The 22,730-nt window shown below is 32.0% G+C and overlaps 1 protein-coding gene across 6 annotated transcripts in view; it reads left to right on the top strand.

Moving 5' to 3' along the window:
• The window catches only part of LOC142318989 (uncharacterized), a 143,130-nt gene that overhangs the window by 23,620 nt on the left and 96,780 nt on the right, over positions 1 to 22,730 (top strand). For 5 of the 6 annotated variants that reach the window (XR_012755088.1, XR_012755087.1, XR_012755085.1 and 2 more), the window contains exons 4-6: positions 2,442 to 2,603; positions 11,128 to 11,341; positions 17,760 to 18,065. Coding sequence is in view for 2 of the 6 variants with exons in the window: in XM_075355758.1 (XP_075211873.1) it covers positions 2,442 to 2,603; positions 11,128 to 11,341; positions 17,760 to 18,065 (682 nt within the window). In the remaining 4 variants the exon portion in view is untranslated. The remainder of the gene's footprint in view (positions 1 to 2,441; positions 2,604 to 11,127; positions 11,342 to 17,759; positions 18,066 to 22,730) is intronic. The other variant, XR_012755089.1, reaches the window with a different exon arrangement.

Genomic DNA, 22,730 nt, shown 5'->3' on the forward strand with positions numbered 1-22,730 from the left:
CCCTAACATTGGTATTTTATTCATTATTTTCAAACGAGGATCATTAAAGACACAAATTACTCTGAAACTAAAATGGTTTATTTAATCAATTTGACATTTTTAACTTTTCATCATAATCTCCACAACATTATTACATATATCCTGCTTCTGAATCAGCTTATTTATATCTGCTGAAAAGAAATCTTTGTCTTGATGTCATAGCCAGTGTTAGTGCATTTTCTCTGATATCGTTACAACTTCTTACAACCTTGAATTTTCTTTGATTCAATGATTCTTTGATCATACAAGTGGAAATCCAAAGGCATCAAGTCAGGACTGTATAGGGATGAAGTAATACTTCCTGATGCAATTTGTCTATGGTTTCTTGAATTGCCTGAGCTGTATTATTGTGAAGCAGAATGATGCCTTTGCGCTGAAATTCAGAGTGTTTTTTCAACATTGCTGGCTTCACTTTGTTGATGAATATGTCACAGTAGTATGCACTGTTTATTGTTTCCTTATGATCTTCTAAAAATTCAACAAAAACCAGACCTTTTGCATCCTGAAAGATTTTCATACTGGTTTCTTGCTGATAATCAGGTTCGGAAAGTTTTCTTGATAGTTGAACTTGTGTAATTCCACTAGTGCTCTGTCTATTTGATTCTGGTTTGTAACTGTGAATCTATATCTCATCATATGTTAGAATGTTGCACAAAAAAAATTATCTTCCTGCTGATACCATTGTTTCAGTTCTGATTACATGTGAAGTCTTGCTTTCTTATGGTAAATTGCTGACTTTCTTGGAACCCATCATTGTGCTTGTTTTATAATACTTGAGCTTGGAAACAAGAAAGACAGTTGTTTTGGTTGATAATGTTATGAAAAGATTACTAATACTTAGTTAAAACATTTATTTATTTTTTACTAAACGATTACCATTCTGCACCTAATAAATCTGAGAAGATGAATTCATAAATTTCCACATAGAGAAAAGTAATGATTGACATAAAGGATTTACTATAACTAGAACAGTTGTAGAAATTATTGTAGAACAGTTGTAGAAGTGAATGAAATTAATTATTAAATTGGCAGTTATAATAAATTAAAACTGATATCAACGTAAAATTAACTTGTAAAAATGTTAAAAATTCTATTCAAAATGGGGAACAAATTCTAAGTTGTAAGGAGGTTTAATTGCTGCAGGAAGAATCTCTTTTAATTTTATTTCAGTGGGTGACTACATGTCATTTACATTTAGTTGCTGAATTTGCCTATTTCATTCGATAAGGAGACTTAAAAAAAATATGAGAAGTTGATTTCTAATTTACTGTGAAGAAAAGTGGTAACTGCATTTAGTAAATGCAAAACTTAATGTTGAAATAAAATCCTTATTTCGTAAACTTTCAGCTTTAATTATGTATGAAATAAGTGTGTTCTGCTGTTTATACACTTAATATATTTTCTGTAGTTTCAATTCTAACAGAACATGTGTGTGTTTTGCTGTAATTTTTAATTTATGTTTTAAATGTAGAATGATATTTATTATTGCCATTGTATTTAATTATTATTGGTCTTTTATATAGGTTATAGGAAAATAATGCCTAAACTTAAAAAGTGTATCACTTAAATACCAAGCATCTAGGTTCAAAAAATTATTTCCTCTAGAATTATTGAAAAAGTTAAGTACTAAAGTTACTTTGAAAGCCACTATTGTAGGTTTTCATTCCATTTATGTTTGATGAAATGATGCAGTCTTCTTACATAGTGTGGTGATACTATTACTCTCTCAGCTGTAATATTTTCCTAACAGTGATCCAAATTTTTACATCTTGAATATTTTAAAATGTGTAATTAACCTGGTATAAAAATTCTTATTGTTATCAGCTTTTTTGAGCACTCTAAAATTAAACATATCTTTTCGTATGATCTATTGCCAAACTGAATATTAAGCTTACAATTACAAATGGTGACGGTGGGGTGTTCTCATTTGTACTCTTTGGAATTTCAGAATTTGATAAGAAATATGTATTCTTTGGGTTCCTAATTCAAAATTAACCTAAAGACTTTGTATTTTTATTAAATAGCTTCTGCCAGCCTGGAGGTGTTTTCCATATTACATTGTAAAACTGATTTAACCAATGATAAATATCTTTATCATCAGATAACTTAATTTAGATTACTTTTTCATAAATTACTTTGAACCACTGTTTTCATTTTTCATAATATAAAATGTGTTATCTTTTTGGTTCTGTCTTAATCAAATAAATGGGTTGATAATGATAATAGTAATGATGATGATGATTGTGACATGCAAGTTGATAATGCATCTTAGGGTCATTGGCCCTTTCATTTCTCATGTACATCCTTAACTCACTTCCTTCCTGCGCTATATAGCATTGATTGTATTCATTAAAATTCATGTTTAACACCCTATGGCAACAAAATAAGAATTCTTTTTTTAGGCACTAATGGGTTCAGAAAAAAATTTGAAGGGAGGTGAAAAAATTGGAGTAATTACTGAATCAACACTTCCAGCAGATCAAGTAGCCAGCCCAAGCGCAACCTTAGTAGCAATTAGTATGACACCACAAGCGCCACTATTTACTTCCAGTGTACCTCAGCAGGTTGGTAACGTTTTAAGTTTATTTTGTTGAAAAGTAAATCAATAAAAAAATGAGCTAAAGAGAGAACAAAATCTACCTTTATGTGATTAAATTCAAATGATTTAACTATGTATTGAAATCTGCTCAAGAAAAATTTATTATCCATAGTATTGTTTTTAAAATGATCATAATACACTTTATTTTATCTATTTTAATTCAGGTAGTCTAAATGTACCAACCAAATCGGTTCACTCTTATCATCTGCAGGATAGTTTGCTATTTCAGAATTATGTAATTCTCATTAAATGCTCATACAGGAGATACTAAAATGTTTGCATACATATTTATAAAACTTTTTGAGAAGGGTCAGCACAATTTCAAAACGATATATAAATAAATTTATATATTTTGTCTTTTTTGGATTTTATGACCACATAGAATCATTTAAGTCAATTTATGTAATTTTCCTTCTGACTTTCTTCATTGGCTTGGTCTTCTCTATTTACCAATTTTCTTTAGTTTATTGGATCTGATGATTCTTAGTATGTCTGAAACCGTTTTATTTCAGGTAGTTTTGTCTAGAAAAATATCTTGTTTTTAGAATTTTGTTGATTTTTGGTTTATCATCTGTGTCTTCAATTTTTAGTCCAATCTCTTTTAGGTCTTTCTTTATTTCTGTTATTTTAACTGTTTTTCAAGCTCAGGGTTCTGATTACTAGTTGTTATAATTTTTTTCTGGCATTCTTATGATGTGGAAAAGTGTGATAACCTTTGTTTTTTCATTAGACCAATAATTGGTTCTGTAATATTTTTGTAAGCAGTTTTGTTGGTTGCGATTTGCCAGAACCCATCTTTTCTATAATTTTCATTTATGCATGTTCTGATTATTCTTCTTTCTGTTTTGATTGCTTGATCACTTTTATTGTCACTTTTAATTTGGAATAATGTTTTGGAAGTGCTTCTGGTAAAACTACTGTTCTGTAGTGTTGCATTATTGTTTACTGAAAAAACTTTTTATTGTATGTTGATTTTGTTAACAATTGAGTGCTTCTCATTTTTGTCGCCTTGTTCCAGGTTGAATTTTCTTTTAATCTTTTATCTATAATTTCACCCAGATACTCAAATTTCTATATTAATTTAATTTCTTTGTTATTAATTTTTATCTTATTTATGCAAAATGGTGCCATGGCCCTAATCTTGGTCTTTTCATATGTAATTTTTAGCTCAATTTTCCCCAGCAATTATTTCCAAGCTGATATTTGTTTTGTAAGTTCTTCTATATTTTGGGCTAGGTCATCAGCAAATCCCAGACAGTTTGTCTTTTTTGCGTTGATCCCAGTTCCGATGTTTATATTTTGATGATTTTCTTTGGACCATAATTTCAAGATAAAATCCAGAGTAATGTTGAAAAGAAGTGGGAAAAGTTCATTGCCTTGTCCTTGCTTCAAATTATCTGTTGTTTTTTGGGTGCTGCCCTATGGAATCCAATCGGCAACGTTTCAGTTCATTGACTGACAGTAGAATGTCCTCAAAAAAAACTTACTGTATTTGACTGTCAGACTGCGTTGATCCCAGTTCCGATGTTTATATTTTGATGATTTTCTTTGGACCATAATTTCAAGATAAAATCCAGAGTAATGTTGAAAAGAAGTGGGAAAAGTTCATTGCCTTGTCCTTGCTTCAAATTATCTGTTGTTTTTTGGGTGCTGCCCTATGGAATCCAATCGGCAACGTTTCAGTTCATTGACTGACAGTAGAATGTCCTCACAAAAAACTTACTGTATTTGACTGTCAGACTGTCAATTTGTTTTGTGAGAATTTTACTCTTTGAGTTACAATTCCAGTTGTGAACTGGAAAGGTGATTTTGATATATTTCATCAGAAAAATTGCCAAATTTTCTGACAATCCATCCAGACCACGTGGCGATTCAATTCTGGATATTTAAAAGTGGTTTGGTGAAAAGGCTATTCCAAAATCCAAAATCAATCCCAGACACACACACATATATATATATTTATATATATAAATAGGTTGTAAAAGAATTTTTGACATTTTATTTTAATTAGTATTGAAATTTATAACAAGTGTTTTTATTTCCTGATTATTGTACGTTTTTTATAGTAGAATTCATAATTTTCACATTTGCATATGTGCCTTTTTTTTGGTTATCATATTATTGAAAAATAATATGCAAGATCAAAATAAGAAAAAATAGAACAAACCATGTCTGTTTCATTAATTATGTTGGTATATACCTAAATAAGTGAAGATTATGTTTGACAATCATTCAGTTATGGATATGGAAGTTGAGTAAGTGAAGCCATCCTGGATTGACGTGTATTACTGTGCTCTGTGATTTTTATTAATTTTGGTGGTTTTTTGTGGATTTTATTGGTTTGGATGATTGCATATTGTTGGTGGAATTTTTACGGATATGGACTAAGTGTTGTGAATTTTGAATAACAGATTACTTTTTTTATTGAAATTTAAAATGAATAGACCTTATTGCCTATGGTAATAAAGACTACAATAGCATGTTTCTTCGCTATGCAGGCCAAGACAATAGTGTTTTTGAATTAATACATTTTACCTTCCCTCTCAAAAAGGGGGGCCCCTGACCCCCTTATAAAATCGAGTGGGTGCTCAAAATGCAAGGAATTGAGCCCAGAATACAGTGCTGGTTTCTATTAGGGATTAGGGAACTATTAAGGATGGGTTGAGAGTGTTGACGGTGATAACTCAAGCGATGCAAACTGATAATCCTAGAGAAAGAGACATGTTACTCATGTCTCTTAGACATAACATAGAAGACGTAACAGATATGGAGCTCATCAGTCTTGCGAGAATGAAATGGCTGTCAACGGTTTCAGAAAGCCATTCAGTCGGTGAATTGTCACAACATGAAGGAGACATTTGCTATATTCGTGGCTTAGCAGGCAGACAATTGGGTGGAGACAGACAAAGAAGAGTAGCTATTAATTAGTCTGGGTGATATCGCGAAAGAAGTATCAACAGTGATGAGTGCGGACATTGAGTCCATTCATAGTTGTAGGTACATGATTTATTATGATTCGGTGGAAGGTTAGGTCTAGTTGCTGAATTTGTTATTGAAATCACAGAGAAAAATTAAGGAGAGTTTACCTGAGTCAGTATTTGTCATCCGATGGGTGCATATATTAAGAAAATATTATTGTATTTCTACAGAGACGAAGATGGGCAAATGAAGATGATGATCTTGGAGACAGACGCCAAGCAACAGAATCAATTGCGGCCAGGTATTAAGAGAATGATGCCAGTGGTTTCCAACAGCAGAACCGTTGTAGTTAAGACAGCAGATAAGACATATGCAGATTTGCTTAAGACACTGAAGCAAACAGTAGAAGCAAACGACGTTGGATGCAGTAGCGAGGCGAAGACAATTTTAAGATTGAATCAGTTCAACAGGCGTATGGTGATAACAAAAATGTCACTATTATAACATCCTACAGAGCAGTGAAGAAGCTAACTGATCAGAGTGTGACTGGGATGGGTCCATTGTCGTGTGTTGATAAGAGAACCCATCAAGAGATGTTATAGATATTGGCGTCTAGGGCATGTGTCTGCAGGTTGCAGGAGTATGAACAGAACCAAGTTATGTTTTAATTGTGGCAAGTTGGGGCATTGGCATGCCCAGTGTGAGGACCTGTCAGCATGTTTATGTTTTTTTTTTTTTTTACAACCCAGTTTGGGAGATAATTCAACAAAATGTTGTTTATGTGGTAAGGAGGGCCACCGTGCTGTGAATTGTAGGGATTCATAATGAAAGTGATGCAAATCAATAATAATTGTAGTTGACGCTAAGATTGGAGTGTAATCAACAAGGAGCAACCTTTATATGGGGTCAATCACAGTCTGCAATCAATCTTGCATTCATAAACGAGGAGTATGTGTTGAGGTATACCAACTGGCAGATTTTGGATGAGGAATCTTTTTCCGACCATTTGTTTATTTCATATAAGATAGTGCTTCAGACTTGCAACATTTCATTGCCAAGGATGGTCATGTCTAGATCAGGCTGCACAAGATTTGTGGAGACTGTCCAATAGAATAGTAAGGTGACAAAACTGATAGAATTGGTACAAATAGTGATGAAAGAATGCATAGAAGCCAAGGTGAGAGTGTGTCGCACACCCAACAAACATATGTACTGGTGGAGAGAGGCATTAGAAACTCTTCTTAAAAAGGACTCAGGGCAGCGAAGACTATATCAAAGGGCAAGACAAAGGCATGATGCTGAAGAGAGTGTAGGGGCACATTTGCGGTACATAAGGTGTCAAGCAGAATATAGACTGGAGATAAAAGACTGGAGGGCGAAAGAGAAAAGCTGGCGAGATTTATGCAAGACTGTATTATGACTGATTTATGCTAGAGGTCAAGCCTTTAGGGTTGTAACAGGAAGACTGGGTGTAGATTGCCTGCATTAATGGAAGCCCAGGTTAGCGGAAGTGTTGAAGTTTTGTTTCTCCGGTTACGGGACCCAGTCAGCGAAGAAATAATTGGGGAAGATATAGTTCCATTTGAAGTACACAAACTAATTTCAGCGGGGAAAAGAATACAGCCCCATAAAAGTCCCAGACTGGACAATATCACAGTCAAAGTGGTGCTAATATTGATTGAGGTGGCTCTGATTACGTTGCTAAATGTGATGAATCATATGTTCTTCAACGACTACATTCCAACATCATGGAAGAAATCAAGATTGGTGTTGATCAGGAAGCCAGGCCTGGAGGATGATCCCAGGTCCTTTCGACCTGTATGATTAACAATCTATGTAAACTCCTTGAGAGGATGGTGGTAGCGAAATTAATACAAGAAATCCTAGATAAGGATATTTGAACGAAAGACAATTTTGGTTTAGGCTGGGTAGGTCGACTGTGGATGCGGTAAGACAGTTAATGATGATAGTAGAGATGGCTGCAGAAGGAACTTGGCAAATTAGAAACATAGCAGCATATATTATACATAAAAAAACTTACCGTCGTTTTTATCGATGTATATAATGCCTTTAACTGGTAAATGGGAGTCAAGTTTTGAGCCTTAAAAGCAAAAGGAATTATTGGTTATCTTCGCCAGATCATACAGAGATATCTACAAGATAGAATACTAATTTATAACATGGGAGACTCAATACAGGTTCAGTCTACGTGTGGGGCTCCTCAGAGATCTGTCCTGGGTCCCGTTTTATGGAACCTGGTGTATGATGGGGTGCTTGGGATGAAGTACCCTGAGGGGATCACCCCAATTGCATTTGCAGATGACCTCGCATTGGTGATCATTGAACTGAAGAACAGCGGATGCAGAAGGCGGGAAGAGCTATAGATATGGCAGTAGAATATATGGCAGGGAGGGGCTTGAGAGTTTTCCCAAAGAAGACTAAATTGGGAGTGATGGCAGGTCGGAGGAGGTTAAGGTCAATTGACATGAGGGTATCCCAAGTGCTGATAAATCAGTTTGAGTCAGTCAAATATCTCCGAATTTGGCATGATAGGAGGAGGTCAGACAGTTCACATTAGAGAGACATGTGACAAGATGGAAGTTAGAGTGAAAAGACTTAATAGATTGTTGAGTAATGTTGGGGGCCCTTAAGCCTCAAAGAGAAAGTTATACATCCATGTGGTAAATTCGTTAATCCTGTTTGGGATATCAGTTTGGTTCTATACCCTTGAAGTTGATAGAAATAGGCATATGATGGATAGTACGCAGAGGAAGATAGTGTTGGGGGTCGCCAGCATGTACAGATCAGTTTCGACTGAGGCAATTTTTGTCATCATCGGAGTTTCCCTGATACAATAATTGGCAGCACATAAGGGTTAAAACATATGAGGGAATAGAGCGAAGAGTGGCATTCCAGGAAATGATGATAGACTGGCAGGCAGAATGGAATCAATTGAATCGAGGTAGATGGACTTATAGACTCATGAGAGACATTAAACCAAGGGCTGAGAGGGAATTTAGGGAACTGGACTATTGGTTTACTCAGTTCCTGACTGACCATGGTTGCTTCCAACTGTTTTTATATGTAGGAAGAAGGGTGGAAGATCTGGCATTTCTGTATTGCGGTGAGAAAGAATTGGCCGAGCACATTGTCTTTAGTTGTAGGAATTGGATACAGGAGAGATAGAATTGTGAAGCAAGAGTAGGTAGACTTTCTGTGGATAATATCATATGTGCTATGCTTAAGGGGAATGAGAATTTGAGACAGTAAGGAGTTTATTATGGCTTTACTGCAAAGGAAGAACCAGGAAGCCAGTGGGTAGGGTCAGCCCTCCATGGAGCCGTTGCTCATCTGTACTTGCATGGATGGGCGGCGGTGGGACTCCTGAGCCTAAGTGGAATGGTGCCTTGGGTAAGGGAGTGAATAAATGGGAAGGCCAGAAATGGTTCTCCCATTAGAATGGCAAACAAACAAGTTAAGACCAAGTCCTGGCTGCTTGGGGGGAGGCCCCAGGAACGGCATGGCCAGGCTTGGAATTAATCCTGTCCTCTCACTTAGAGGCAAGCAAGAAGGAATAAAAATAAAGATCCAACTGGCAGCCTGACCTGCCATGCTGGACATACAGCCAGGAAGGCTGATGGGGAAGGCTATTTGAGTTAAAGGACATCCCTCTTTGCTGAGAGATGCTCCACCATAGGTGCATTGCAGGGGGCGACAGAAAAAAAAAACAAAAAACATTCAGTTTTTGAATTTATTGTTAAAAATGAAGATAAATTTTGTTACTATTACTACATAATAATTAAGCTAATTCTTTATTTTTTATTTAGTACAAATAGATCATAATCATAAGTAAGACATTCCAGGAAATGATATAAATAAGTGAAATGATATATATGTCAATTAATCTCATATTGCAGTTATACAGTTGATACATTGGTATACTATTCTTTTGATAATTATTTATTCAAGAATAATATTAATTATGAAATTAAATTACATTGTATTACTTGTCAAGTTAATGAACATTTTATTCAATTATAAAAAACAGTAGCACAGTCTAACCTAATGCTTTTCATAGATTTTTTGAACCATTTAAATTAAATCATTAAATTTCATTATGCTGCAACTCTTAATAAATGTTTTGTTGGCGTATGATTTACGTATGCATTTGAAAACAATATATTGTTATATTTTGGGTGGTTAAGTATAACTGCTGTATAGTTGGAGGAAAAAGGAGGTATAAAAAAATGGAGAGATATCTGTTGACTTTCCATAGAACAGATTGATCTTATCTACACATTCTTACTTCAAGGTGTAAATGATTTAATTTTCTTATTTGTTTTTACAAATATTTGAAATTCTGCTAAAACTTAAATGACAAATAACTTCAAAAAAGCTTGTGTGGTAGGATTGGAGAAACACTTGTGTTTTTTTTAAATTTTTTCTTCTTAGAAGCTAACCAGTTTTCTTCTTGTGAATTCTTTTGAATATTTTTGTAAAAAGTGACTTTCATTCATTTGTGTTAACTGTCTGAATTATTATTAATCACTGCCTTGTATTAAAATAATGGTATACTTTCATGTAAGATATCAAATTTTTCAGAATAGAACAGCAAAATTTTTGTTGCTTTATAAAAATATTCTGTTAATAATACTATTATTTTATTCTAAACACAGAAGAAATAGACAAAGGGGTCTACTAGCTTGACTATTGAGGTTTTGTGGTCTTCAAAATTTTAGGGACTCTTCTCATATTTGTTAAGAAAAATGTAAAGCTTGCAAATCCTAAATGAAAAATTTAATAACTATCCACATGATAGGAAAGAGTAAAGAGCCCAAAGGATATGTTATGTACCTGTAGGATAAGAAATATGGATGAGCGGCGAAAAAAGCACAGTCTGCTCATAGAGCTAGATTAGAGCATACCATAGACTTGATCGTTACTGTGGAGTAAGTTTACCACTTATCCTTATTCATAACCGGTGATCCCTTCTTTCTTATCACTTGTTTTGTGGGTGTAACACTGATCACGCTAGATCTTACATGTTTTGGATGTAGAATTAATAATAAAGCTTATTTATCCTTAATATTAGCTGGTAAGAGCTCTGTAGAATGTCTTTAGGGTCCTCTTCTTGTGTACTGACTCAGGAACTATTTTTGTGCCCAAGGAGTCTATAGCTGAAATATCTACTGGGGTGTAGCACAGTCCTCTAATTTTCTGAATAGTGCTGCACAATACTGTGGTAATAAATATTTTAAAGTTCTTTTTTAATAAAATGTATATTAAAAAAAATAGTGACAGAACTAGTAATTATTTTAGAAAAGCTAATTCTTTAGTTAATAAACTGGGAATAATTTCTAAAAAATTATATTTTTTTTACAATTTTTGGCTGGCATGGAAGTGAAATCAGTGAGTTTTTGTTAATAGTGATTTTTTAATGATCATTCTCAATAAGTTAAGTAAGTCAGAGTGATTACCAGTGTTCTCAGAAGCATAGGATATCACAAGTATTACTTTAGTAACATAAATGTAATTTAAAAGAAATAACATTTTTCTGTTTTTTACATCAGGTTATAATGGTCGGTGAATTAGGAGCAAATCAGATCATACTTGCAGGGCCTAGTTTGCCACATGTTTCTTCTGAAGTTGGAGATCCAACTTGTAAACAAATTGGTGTTGAGACTACAAGAATTGATCTGGAACAAAATGCACCTGATCTTCTTGTTATTGATGACCATAATTCATTTAATGCTCTTAATGTTGGTACATCTACTTCCACAAGTGGTAAGTGAAAATAGTTAAATTTTTCTCAATTTCATTTCAAAACATAGAAAGAACATTTTTTACCTAGCCTTTTTATGACAGATATTAGTATTTTCTTGGTGAATTTTCATAAGAAATCATTATTTAATTTGTGAACTTTATGCATTTTTTTTTGTGATAATCCATAGTCAAATTTTCTACCACATTCAATAACAAGTATTTCACTATCCAGACCATTTCTTCTCAAATTGGGTGATAACGCCCCTTTGTGAGCGCTGGAGGCCTTCAGGGGGAGGTGGTAGAAGGCTTAGAGAAAATTGGGGGCATTCAGGCGGTCTAGGAAGGCGATCTGATAAAAAAAAATTATATTTTCCTGATATTTCAAACCAAAATTAAATACCTACTACATTAGTACAAAAGATTAAAGGGACACCTATATTTTATGATAAAAAATGATTGTATTCAGACTCTTTAACTTTGCAACCAAGAGGCTTAGACAAATAAAAAAAATTAAAGCTTGAATATCTACTTTTTGACAGTATATTTCATATTTCAAAAATCATCAAATTAAAAAGAAAGTCAATGAGAAGAAAAGTTTTAAAAATTAGAAAGTTTTTCTGTGTGGTTGATTGAGCTCATCAGGGAAATTTTTTCAGTAAACTGCATTAAAATCATTTAAAAGCTTAAGACTTTGGCTTTATTTTCTGTTATTGTATGTCTCTCTATGATTTTTCTGAACCAAAATATTTAACTTTAAAGAGAAAAGGCCACTTTTGTCTTTGATGCTCCTTATCTCCTGATTTAAGCAATGTATTGATACAAATGAATATGGAAATTAAAGGGTTTTTAAATGCTATTTTTTAGATCACATCTTAAAAACAGCAACTGCAATTATCATTTTTAAGACATGGTAAGTTTAAACATTTTGGGGATGCTAGAAAATGTTTGATTCTCAATGTGGACGGTGGGCAGAAACATTTGAGAATCAATGATCTAGACAAAAATTAAATAATTACATGACTCGACTAGGTGCATCCTTTTATGCAAATACCTGTTTACTTGTCTACGGATATTATTTATTAAAAAAAAAGTTTTTCAAATTCTTGCTCATCAAATGTTATATAGCAATTAGAATTATGGGTTTAATGGTGAACGTGTCTTTTGCAAATCAGCTGATTTTGAAGTCGAGAGTTCCAATGTTCAAATTCTAGTAAAGGCAGTTACTTTTATACGGATTTGAATGCTAGGTTGTGGATATTGATGTTCTTTGGTGGTTGGGTTTCAATTAACAATACAACTCAGAAATGGTCGACCTGAGACTATACAAGACTACACTTTGCTTGCACTCACACATGTCATTGTCATTGATCCTCTGAAGTAATACCTGACTGTGATTCCCAAAGACTAAACAGGATAAAAAAAGAAAAGAATTATAGGTTTGTGAAAAAGTTTCTTTGTATTTTAATGCAAAAGTAAAACAAGGTTTTTCGCATTTCAAATAAAGTTAATTAAATCAACTATGTGGTATTTTGATCAACACCTGTAACCATTTTTGAGGTAAAAATAATAATCCTGTTACTGTAGAATTTCTGCGTTTTTTGGTTGAAAAACTGTGATAAGTGATTTCACAGGCTTGTTTTGAAGCCAAATTTATAAGTTTCTAAAAATTCTGTTGAAACCAAAACAGATGGTTGTCTGATGATGCAAGATCAATACTATACGGTGTATGCATCAAAATTTCCCAGTCAAGCTCTCAATTTTTGACAGGTAACCAAAGAAGTGTTCAGTCTGTCTTGATGGAAGTCAATACCTTTCCTAAGTCTGATCGCTTTATTTCAGTAGCTTTGCAAAGTCTTGTTCTTCATGGTAAAGGTTAGAATCAATTGTTTGAAGTAGCAGCTCAAAGTGAACAATTAATTGCTTTCCTATCCCACTTGTTCACCCAGCATCATTCTTTTTAACATTAATCCTGGTTTTTTCACCATTTGCCTTCAGGTGCAATCTTTTTTTTTTTTTACATTACCATCATTTGTGATCTGTTTTTTATCACTTGTGTAATGAGCTGTTTTAGTAATAGTTCATTTCGTTTTGGGTGCAATTCACAGTAGAAATTAAATCCATTAAATTTTTCATTGTTAGATCATGCGGCAACCAAACAATGAGTTTTTTGCATACAACTTTCTTCAGATGATTTAAAACTGTTTTGTGGTCAATGTTTATTTGTTACTAATATCATGACTGATATTAGCTAATGTGCTGGTCTTGCTTAAGTTTTTCTATGATTGAATCAGGTTTTTCAGTTATCAGCTGATCAGAGCGAGGTGCATCATTGACATCAAAATTTTCAGATTGAAAATTCCTGAACCAGCTTTGTGCCATAATGTTGATACCACCTCATGTCTATAAAAATCAAAATTTTTTTAAAAGCGTGAGTTACATTCTTTCCTTTTTATGTAATACAATTTAAAAATGTATCAAATTCTTTTCTTTATTTTCTCATATTTTCAAGAAGCAATAATTTTTAAATAAATAAACTAACATAATCAAAACCTTTTCAAAAGTATTCAGTGATATGTCACCTTTCAAAAGCATACAACTGTTGACAGATTTTATTAATATTACCAGAAGTATGCGATCCTAAGCCACCTAGTAGGAGAATACAAAGAAATGTTTTCCCCATCGCCAATTTTGGTAATTAATAAATAAGAAAACTAGCAATTAGTATAAATTTTAGTTCTTTTCCTTCAGTTTTATTATGTTAATTCATCTGGTTCTTTGGTTATTTATTAAATCATATCCTTTTCTGGGCTATCATCCCTTATTCTTCTTCTACTTGTTATAACATTCAGATTGTTCTTTTGTTCAACCCTTGGTCCTTCTGTATGTCCCCACTTTTGTTCAACTGACATTTCTTACAACTATGCAACAAATATAATTTATCGGGAGTAATATTAATAATTTTAATAATGCTAGTCAAATTTATCTAGGAAAACCACCAGAAATTATTCATTTAGAGCTTTTCAAAAAATTATTAAAAAAGATAATAAATTCTTTGAAGTAACTGAATATTAACAAAGATAATACTGATAAAACATAAACAATCATTATTAATCTTGAAATTATTTTGTAACTGATAATGAAGATGATATTTTAAAGAAATATTACATTTACTCATGTAGGTGTAAATACAAATGAACAAGGAATGCAGCTGCCTCCTGGTCCCAAATCATAAAAGCTACATTAGATATTTGGACTCTTCTGGGTTATCATTCAAATCTGGTTCAGTTTCCATCAATAAAGACCCATTAATATTATTACCATCAGAGTATTATTTAAATAAGAAAATATTTCTGAAAAATAAATAATTTTTTTTCCATTGCATATATATATACAAATTTTGATAAGAATATTGTTAAAGTATAGATTTGATACAAATTTTAATGCCAGGTATGATTAGTAATTTATTTTTATGATCAAAATATATTTGCATATAAGAATGTTTCATATTGGTAGCAGCAATAATAATAATAATTTTTATCGTACAGTTTAGACATAGATTAGATTAAGCCTTTAAACTCTCATACTATATGAGATTATATATATACTCTATCATACTATAAATTTATTTAGCTTATTTTATGACATTAAAAGAAGTAGTATTATTTATTTATTTACCGATCAAAGTCTTAATCCAACAAGAAATCTGTAACTGTCCTCTGAAACCCATGACGAGTCTTGTAATTTTTTTGGCAGCTAAGGATGTGACTTGTAGCTTTTAAAATGTTATATTGACAAATCTCTATTCTTGTTATGTAAACGTCATCAAATCTGGAGTCTTTCAACAGGGACCAAGTGAAAAGGAAAGATAGAGAAAATTGATACATTTATTAATTCTTGTCACCATCAATCTTGTAAGCATCTGCTGTAACTATTATCCTAGTCACTTTATTCTGTAGATAGACTGAAAAGTCCCTAAGATGACCATCACCAGTGTCTTATCCAAACTTAAATGGAATTGTCTTGTAAAAAAGTACATTGCTCTAAACATATTTTCATTACAGTAACAAGCTTTCATCTCTAAGAAATATTCCTTTAGTAACTTTTTTTACATATGAGGCACAGTTCAAAAGTAAAGACCATAAAGTTGTAAATAGCAATTGGCAACATTGATTGGTTTGTGCATATGCAGTAGCTTTAAGTCTGTTGGGCATATAACTGCCACATTGGTGTCAGTTTGTTGTTGTTTGCCTTTGCGAGATTGTGTGTTAAAATGAGTTTGGTAATAACAGATCCTGCCAGTTATGAAGTTCGATCAGTGATTAGATTTCTAAACTCAAGAGGGCATAATGATGCTGAAATTCACTGTTAGTTGTGTGAAACATATGAGCTACTGCAGTTAGTGAAAGAAAAGAGAGGCAATGTTGTCATGAGGTTAAGGAAGGCCGTTCAAATGTTCACTTATAGCATCCGAACTGATGATCTGGTTGAATGTGTGAATGCAAATAGAAAAAAAATCATTCTTTATGATTAGTAATCTTTCTCCAAAATTTCCAGAATTTTCAAAGACAACATTGTTGAGAATTGGGACTGATATTCTAGGCCATCGTAAACTGCGTGCATGATGTGCACTGAAAATGTTTAGGACTACTCACTAAGATCACAGAATGACATCTGCATGTGCTTTTCTCAACTGCTTCAACCACGAGGGAGACAAATCTTTTTCCCTTATCATCACTGGTAATGAAACGTTGATTTCATATGTCAGTGAAGACGAAACAGCAATCCATGCAGTGTTGTCATTTCGATTCACCTAAACAGAAGAAGTTCTAACAACCTCATTCTTGAATTAAAATCATGCCAGTTGTATTCTGGGAAGATTACAGTTTTCATTATAAAAGGGGTTTTTGCCCCCCCCCCCAAAAAATTATGAAAGGGTGTGCTGTAGATTAATTTAATAGAATCTGGAATATCCATCACATCACTTGTGAAACACTTTCTAAACTTTGTCATGCCATTCTGATGTAAAACCAAATTTGGGGAATGCTTCTTCTCATTTATCTTTTACTTTTCTGGGGAAAGAATGGGAAGGTAAAGGGGGTCATATATTGGCCAGGGTCGGACTTAATGAAAATTTTATTTATATGAATTTTGAGCTTTTTAAATTTAAAAAAAAAAAAAAATCATTTTCAGCTAGGCAGATTTGTTATCTTTTTTGTTCAAACTTTGTACGTTTATATTTGCTAATAAAGTTTAGTGATGCCTCTGCAGATTTTTTTCAAAGTTCTCTAGATTGGTTGTTATATGGTAAATTTTATAATGGTGCACATTTATTATGCTTCTACATCTCCTATATGCAAATTAGTTGCAATTAATCTTATTCTCGTGTCATAAACTTGTGCCTTTAAACTAAAATATGTGTTCAGAAAACTAATATAAAAGAAATTTATTTGTAATTTTTTTCACTTCAACATGGTCATGTTTTTTTAAATAAAGTTAATTTGGAAGTTGTTAGTTTAGGTGGAAGTAAGCCTCATGTAAAAAAAAATTAATATTTACCTAAGGTTTGACCAAACCTTACGCCTACTTTTTTTATTATTTTATTTAAAATCACATCAACACCAGAAGAGTCTCTACTTTTTATTCATGAATAATGTAACTACTCTTTAGATTGTCTTAGATTAAGTAAGATGCATGATATTACCTACTGAATGACTACATCCTGTATCGCTAAATTGTTACTCAGGAAAAACATTACTTACTGCAGGAATTACATTTCATTGTTATTTTTTAGGTAACTCATCTATAAAACAACTACTGACAATTTTAGAAGTATTTTTTGGATTATTAACTCTGTTATGAACACTTACATCTTTAGGAACATTAGAACATTGTAAGGTATTTAAACATATAACATTATACGAAGTAAATTAGTGTGATTTAAATCCAAACGCTTTTTGATGTATTCAAAATATCTCTCCTCTAAAAAAAGAAAACCACCAGTGATAATATTAGCCAGTGCCGGAATTAAAATGGCACTCACTGAAGGTTGCTGCTAGAGTTACTGAACGATCTACAATGTAATTTTTAATAATTTTGTATTTAATTAAATTTTCTTCAGTTAAAGAAGTTAATGGTTTTGAATAGGTTTTTATTGACTTACTGCCACAGATGAAAACTTAGTAAAAAATTTAATGTAAAATTTACGAATAGTAAATTTTAAATCGTCAGTTTAGCAGCATAAAGTAAAACTTGTGAAATATCCAATCTGAAGTATAATTGTAATGAGTTTTATCCAGTTTCTAAAATGTTTTAAAAATGTTAATAACACTGTTCATATTTTTGAAATTAAATCCTGGAACCTTAAATGGATGATTTCATATTTTGTAATATCCCGAGTTATTATTTATTTAGTAATAATGTTAATTATTTCTCATTACAGTTGGCAGCAACTCTAATCCCATACAAATAAAAGCAGGTTTCTCTTTAATGCAAAATAAAGTTTTTAGTCCCTCACAAAATTCTCGTAGTGATGTCCATATTGTGCCACATAATCATTCAGATGATATACCTGATTTAATAAATGAAAACCATGATGACAGTATGCATAATAACAATCACCATGATGATGTTGGGGAGGAGGAAGAAGAGGAGGAGGATGATGAAGATGATAACAGTGGTGGTAATAATGAGAGGGATTCATTTCAACAAGAAAATCGTGTGTCTGAAGTTGAACAGCATTCTGCAGGTGAGCTTATATTTTGTTTTTTTTTAAAATCTTTTTAGTAGTGTTTTTTTTTTAAATCACAATAGTAGCAACATTGTGTGATTGACTGTTATGATCATGATTACTCTAGAGTGGTTGTGGTCATTAGTGTTTTATAAGAGAATGGTTCTGGTTCAGTCATGTTGAAGAAAAGAGTAGAGTAGTGAATTTTTTTTTGCTCTTTAGGTACCCTTGTTATGTAGACAGCAACTCTTTGATGGGAAAGTTAATTAAGTTATTCTAAACAGCTATAGGGGCAGCACTGGATTTTATAATTTTTTTAGCATTTTTTTAAGAACCCCATTCACATCTGGGTCCATGTTGGAATCTCTGTCCAGTACAGAACTTTCTTATTTGTAAGAATAATATTTTAAGGTAAATCTATTGTACCAAACAGGATGTAATAAAAACCAATAAAATAATATTGATACATAAGAGTATTGATTAGAATTAATTGAAGAACTTGAAAAAATGAACAACATAAAAAATCCTTGGAAAAGATAATAGTCTACAGTAGAGATTTTTTTAACATACAAAAATTACAATGATTAATTAATAGTTGCTACTTAATATTGAAATCATTAAAAAGGGGTTTTCCATACTAAGGCACAATGCAATTCACAAACATCAAAAAAATAAATTTTTACAATTTATTTTTTGCTAAAAAATATCACATCTTTGCAGCAGATTCAAATTCTTCAGTTGCTGACTGTTGGATTTCAGTTCCAAATTTTTACCAACATGTTGATTTTATCTAATCTGTGAGGGAGCAAGATCTATTGTTAAACAGATAATGATTGCATTTTTTGCCTGCACTATGTTGCATAAGAATATTTCTATAAATTTGAGACCTAAAGTCTTTGTGTACTGTTTCATATTAATTTCATTATGAATGATAAAAGCATTTACTATACATCAGTTAAGTGATAAAGCAGCCTTATCTACCATTTTTTATTCTTCTTTTTGAATTTTTTGTAACTAAATTAAATACTAAAATGCTACTAAACTAAATTTAAAAAAATACTAACTAAATTCATATTACTCTTGTAATCAGAAGCTGCTTATGGAGCACAAATGTTTTCTTAGTGCCATTTTTCAGTTTCTTTTTTACAGTTGATGGGTCATAAACAGTACTCATAAAACTGACACTGTTCTGTAAAAAGGAAGGATGGCTTGCTTGTCTTTCCACACCTACATATTACCATACAACTGGAACGTACATTGAATGAAAACTCTACTATATTCATGGATTTTTCATTCAGAAGAGTAACCAAATTTATTTCTGTTGGGATTATTTTACCATAAGCAATTTTTTTTCCTTTTTGATATGGTGGAGTTGAAAAAAAATTATCCATGTAGGCAATATGGTCTTTACCTCAAATGATTTTTTTTATAGAGATTAACAATTTTCCTAAGTCCTTGTTCAACTGTGTTTTTTTTTTTTTTTTTTTACTTCCACCACTATAAATGTCAAATTTTACAACTGTGTTTAATCATCTTATCTTTCATGAATTATTTCTTAACAGAACAAACTTTAAATCTTAGTAAAGTTTCATATTCTACCTCCTGCTGATGAGATTTAATTCGTAAGTGAATCTAAGAGAAAACGTTTGATAAATCATAAATCCTAACTAGTTTATCATAATTAGTTTTCAGCATCAAGAATTTATAAAATTTTTGCCTACTATGATTTTTTTGGAATAATGCTTTCAAACAGTTTTAAAAAACACATTAGGACCAAAACAAAAAACCAAATATCGAATAATTTAGTGCCAACTTAAGAAAGTCAAAATTTAAAATAGAATTTAGAAACTATTATATTTTATCTTCTCGTCTGGCATCATTTTTTCTTTTAAATTTGTATTCTTGTTTAAAAGATTTTGGTTTAATTTTTATTTAAAGTATGGGCTGATATGGCTGTAAAGAATTCTGCCCATATAAGAAAAACACAATTTGCATGATTGACAATAAAAAAAGCATGCTAACTTCAGCACACTTTATAACATCTAAAAATAAATTTATAATTCTGTAGCTTAATAAAAATAAGTAAAGGGATTAGCAAAACTTCAAAGGCTTTAGTTAGTATGAAGTTAGACTGCTAGAATTTTGTAATGTGTATTATTTTTTTACCTTGAAGTTTTCTTCAATTTTTACGTGAAAATACATTGAATATCTGAATAACAACTGGATAACATACTTGTATAACTGTGCTGTAACAATCCAATCCCAGCAATAATGATGGCAAAAAATATCTTCAAATTGCCTATAATGAGTCTTTTTTTAAAAATCTGTATTTAAATTAAATGGAAGAAGCTTGTTATGGAAGTCCCTGGAGAACTTCCTTTAATATAGAAAAAAAAAATTGTTGAAAATAGTCAATTTTATGAAAAGTAAAGTTTGACGTTCATAAAAAAAAACATACCAATTGAATTAAGAAACTTTGTCAGTATTTTTTAAAAATTGCTAAAACAGATCATTTTTTTAATAACTACATAAAAAGTATGGAAACGTACTCACTCTCTCTTTGTACTATTAATGTGTGAAATAATTGTATAAATGCTATGAATGTTATATATATTTATTTTTAACTTTTACCAAATTGTAAATGTAAAACTTATCTTGAGAGTTATGCGATTTACATCTGTGTTCTAAGTCTGAGTTTAAAAGGCTTAACTCATACTTGAGATGAATCATAGTAGACAAGAGAAAGATATAATTGCAGAGAAAATCTCTGAGATTTTTTTAAATGGAAGTATGTTACTCTGTTTCATGATGAAACAATAAAAACTATGGTGTTGATAATTGTACTTATGTTTTTTGTTTATATATGATATTTAAAAAAAAATATTTTGCTATAATTTTCATGTAGCATTATTTTTCTTAATGAAGGATTTAAAAATAAAAATAATTGGAGTTTAAAATAATTGAAAAAATTATCAGTATTCCACCTCATCTGGTGTTCTGCCTGATAACAGGTTCTTTAAGCCATCGCTGTCTCCATCCATTTCTGCTCAGTCTTCTCCTTGCTCCCCTTGTAATTTCCAATCTTTACCTCATTTATTAACTTGCTAACCTCTAGTTTTAATTTTGCAACTTTTCTTAACTATGTTTACTTTCTCTACTTTCTTTAAAAACTATTCTCATTCCATCATATGAAGCACATGATCGCTACTGATATCTGCACTGATACTTTTCGAGAGATTCCTGTTATTAAAAATAAAAATCAGTCACATAACAAGATATAAATCAGTTACATTTCAGTAGTTGGCCTTATTCAGTCTCTGGCTTACGAACTTTGAGGAAGGATTATTTCATTTACCTTAAAATTGTAATGCTCTCATTAAAAATGATCATATTCATACTGGGAGTAGAACCTTGTCTCTTTAGTTGTTAATTGCTTTTTGTAGCTGCTGATCAGTGATAATCCTAAGTTATTGACTGACAGGAACATTTTATGGATTTTAGATAAAAAAATTTTAATATGTTGTAATTGAGAGAAAATAATTTATTCAGTATCATAGCTCTTCGGTTTATTTATTTTATTTTGATTATCTTATTTCTTAATATCTGTTTATTTACTGCTATTATGTAGCTTGCCTGTAAAATTAGTGTTGTCATTACAAGAAGTTTCTTTTAATAAAGTTTAAAAGCAATTTAAATTTACATACTTTACTACAGATTAAAATGGTTATATCTTTCGTAAAATTTATAGGGTATTATCACATAAATATTCATCTACAGAATAAAATACCTTAATTAAAATCCATTCATAAGTTAATATTTTAATCAGAACAGTCTTCAGAGACATGGGTAATCTGTTGAGTAGAATCTTACTCAACACTAATTGTTGTTTCTTCCAATCTATGAGGGTAAGTCAATTACTATCCGCAATTTAGTTTTTAATTTTTGTTTATGTTGGTACTGTTGTGTTGTGTAGATTACGCATGGGTGGTTTAATTGTTGTTATGTCTGTGCAGGTTTGATGCTGCTAGGTTAGTTTCATTATTGCTGCCCTGCCGTTAACCATAGCTGTTCCGCTTTCTGTTTGCACCGTTCAGTGATCCGTTTTTTTATGGTTGGAAGGTGTATCAGGGGCCGAAATTCATCGAAGACTTTCAGTACAGTATGGGAACAGTGTGTTGCCGCAACAGAGTGTCTACAAATGTATTGAAAAATTCAAAAATGGTCGCACAAGTGTTACGCACGACAAAGGAGCTGGACAACCGTTGACCGCCACAAATGAGGAAAACATTGAGCGTGCACGTGACATAGTTTTCTTAGACAGACGAGTAACTATTGATAAAGTGGCACATTGTCTGCAAATTAGTCACGGTTCTGCCTACAAAATCATGCACAACAGACTTGGGTTTCCTAAAGTCTGAGCAAGATGGGTCCCAAAACAACTCACACAGTTGCACAAACAAACATGCTTGGGCATCTGCCAAAAATATTTGGGTCGCTATGGTAACGAATGGGACATTTTCTTAGGCAGAATCATCACTGATGATGAAACATGGATCCATCATTACGAGTCGGAAAGTAAACGACAGAGTATGAAATGGAAACGTCCAAATTCGACCTGCAAAAAAAGTTCAAAACCCAACCATCCGCAAAATGATGCTTACGGTTTTTTGGAACTCACAAGGC

The sequence above is a fragment of the Lycorma delicatula genome, chromosome 1 (assembly GCF_047948215.1).
Source record: "Lycorma delicatula isolate Av1 chromosome 1, ASM4794821v1, whole genome shotgun sequence".
Classification (NCBI taxonomy): Eukaryota; Metazoa; Arthropoda; class Insecta; order Hemiptera; family Fulgoridae; genus Lycorma; species Lycorma delicatula.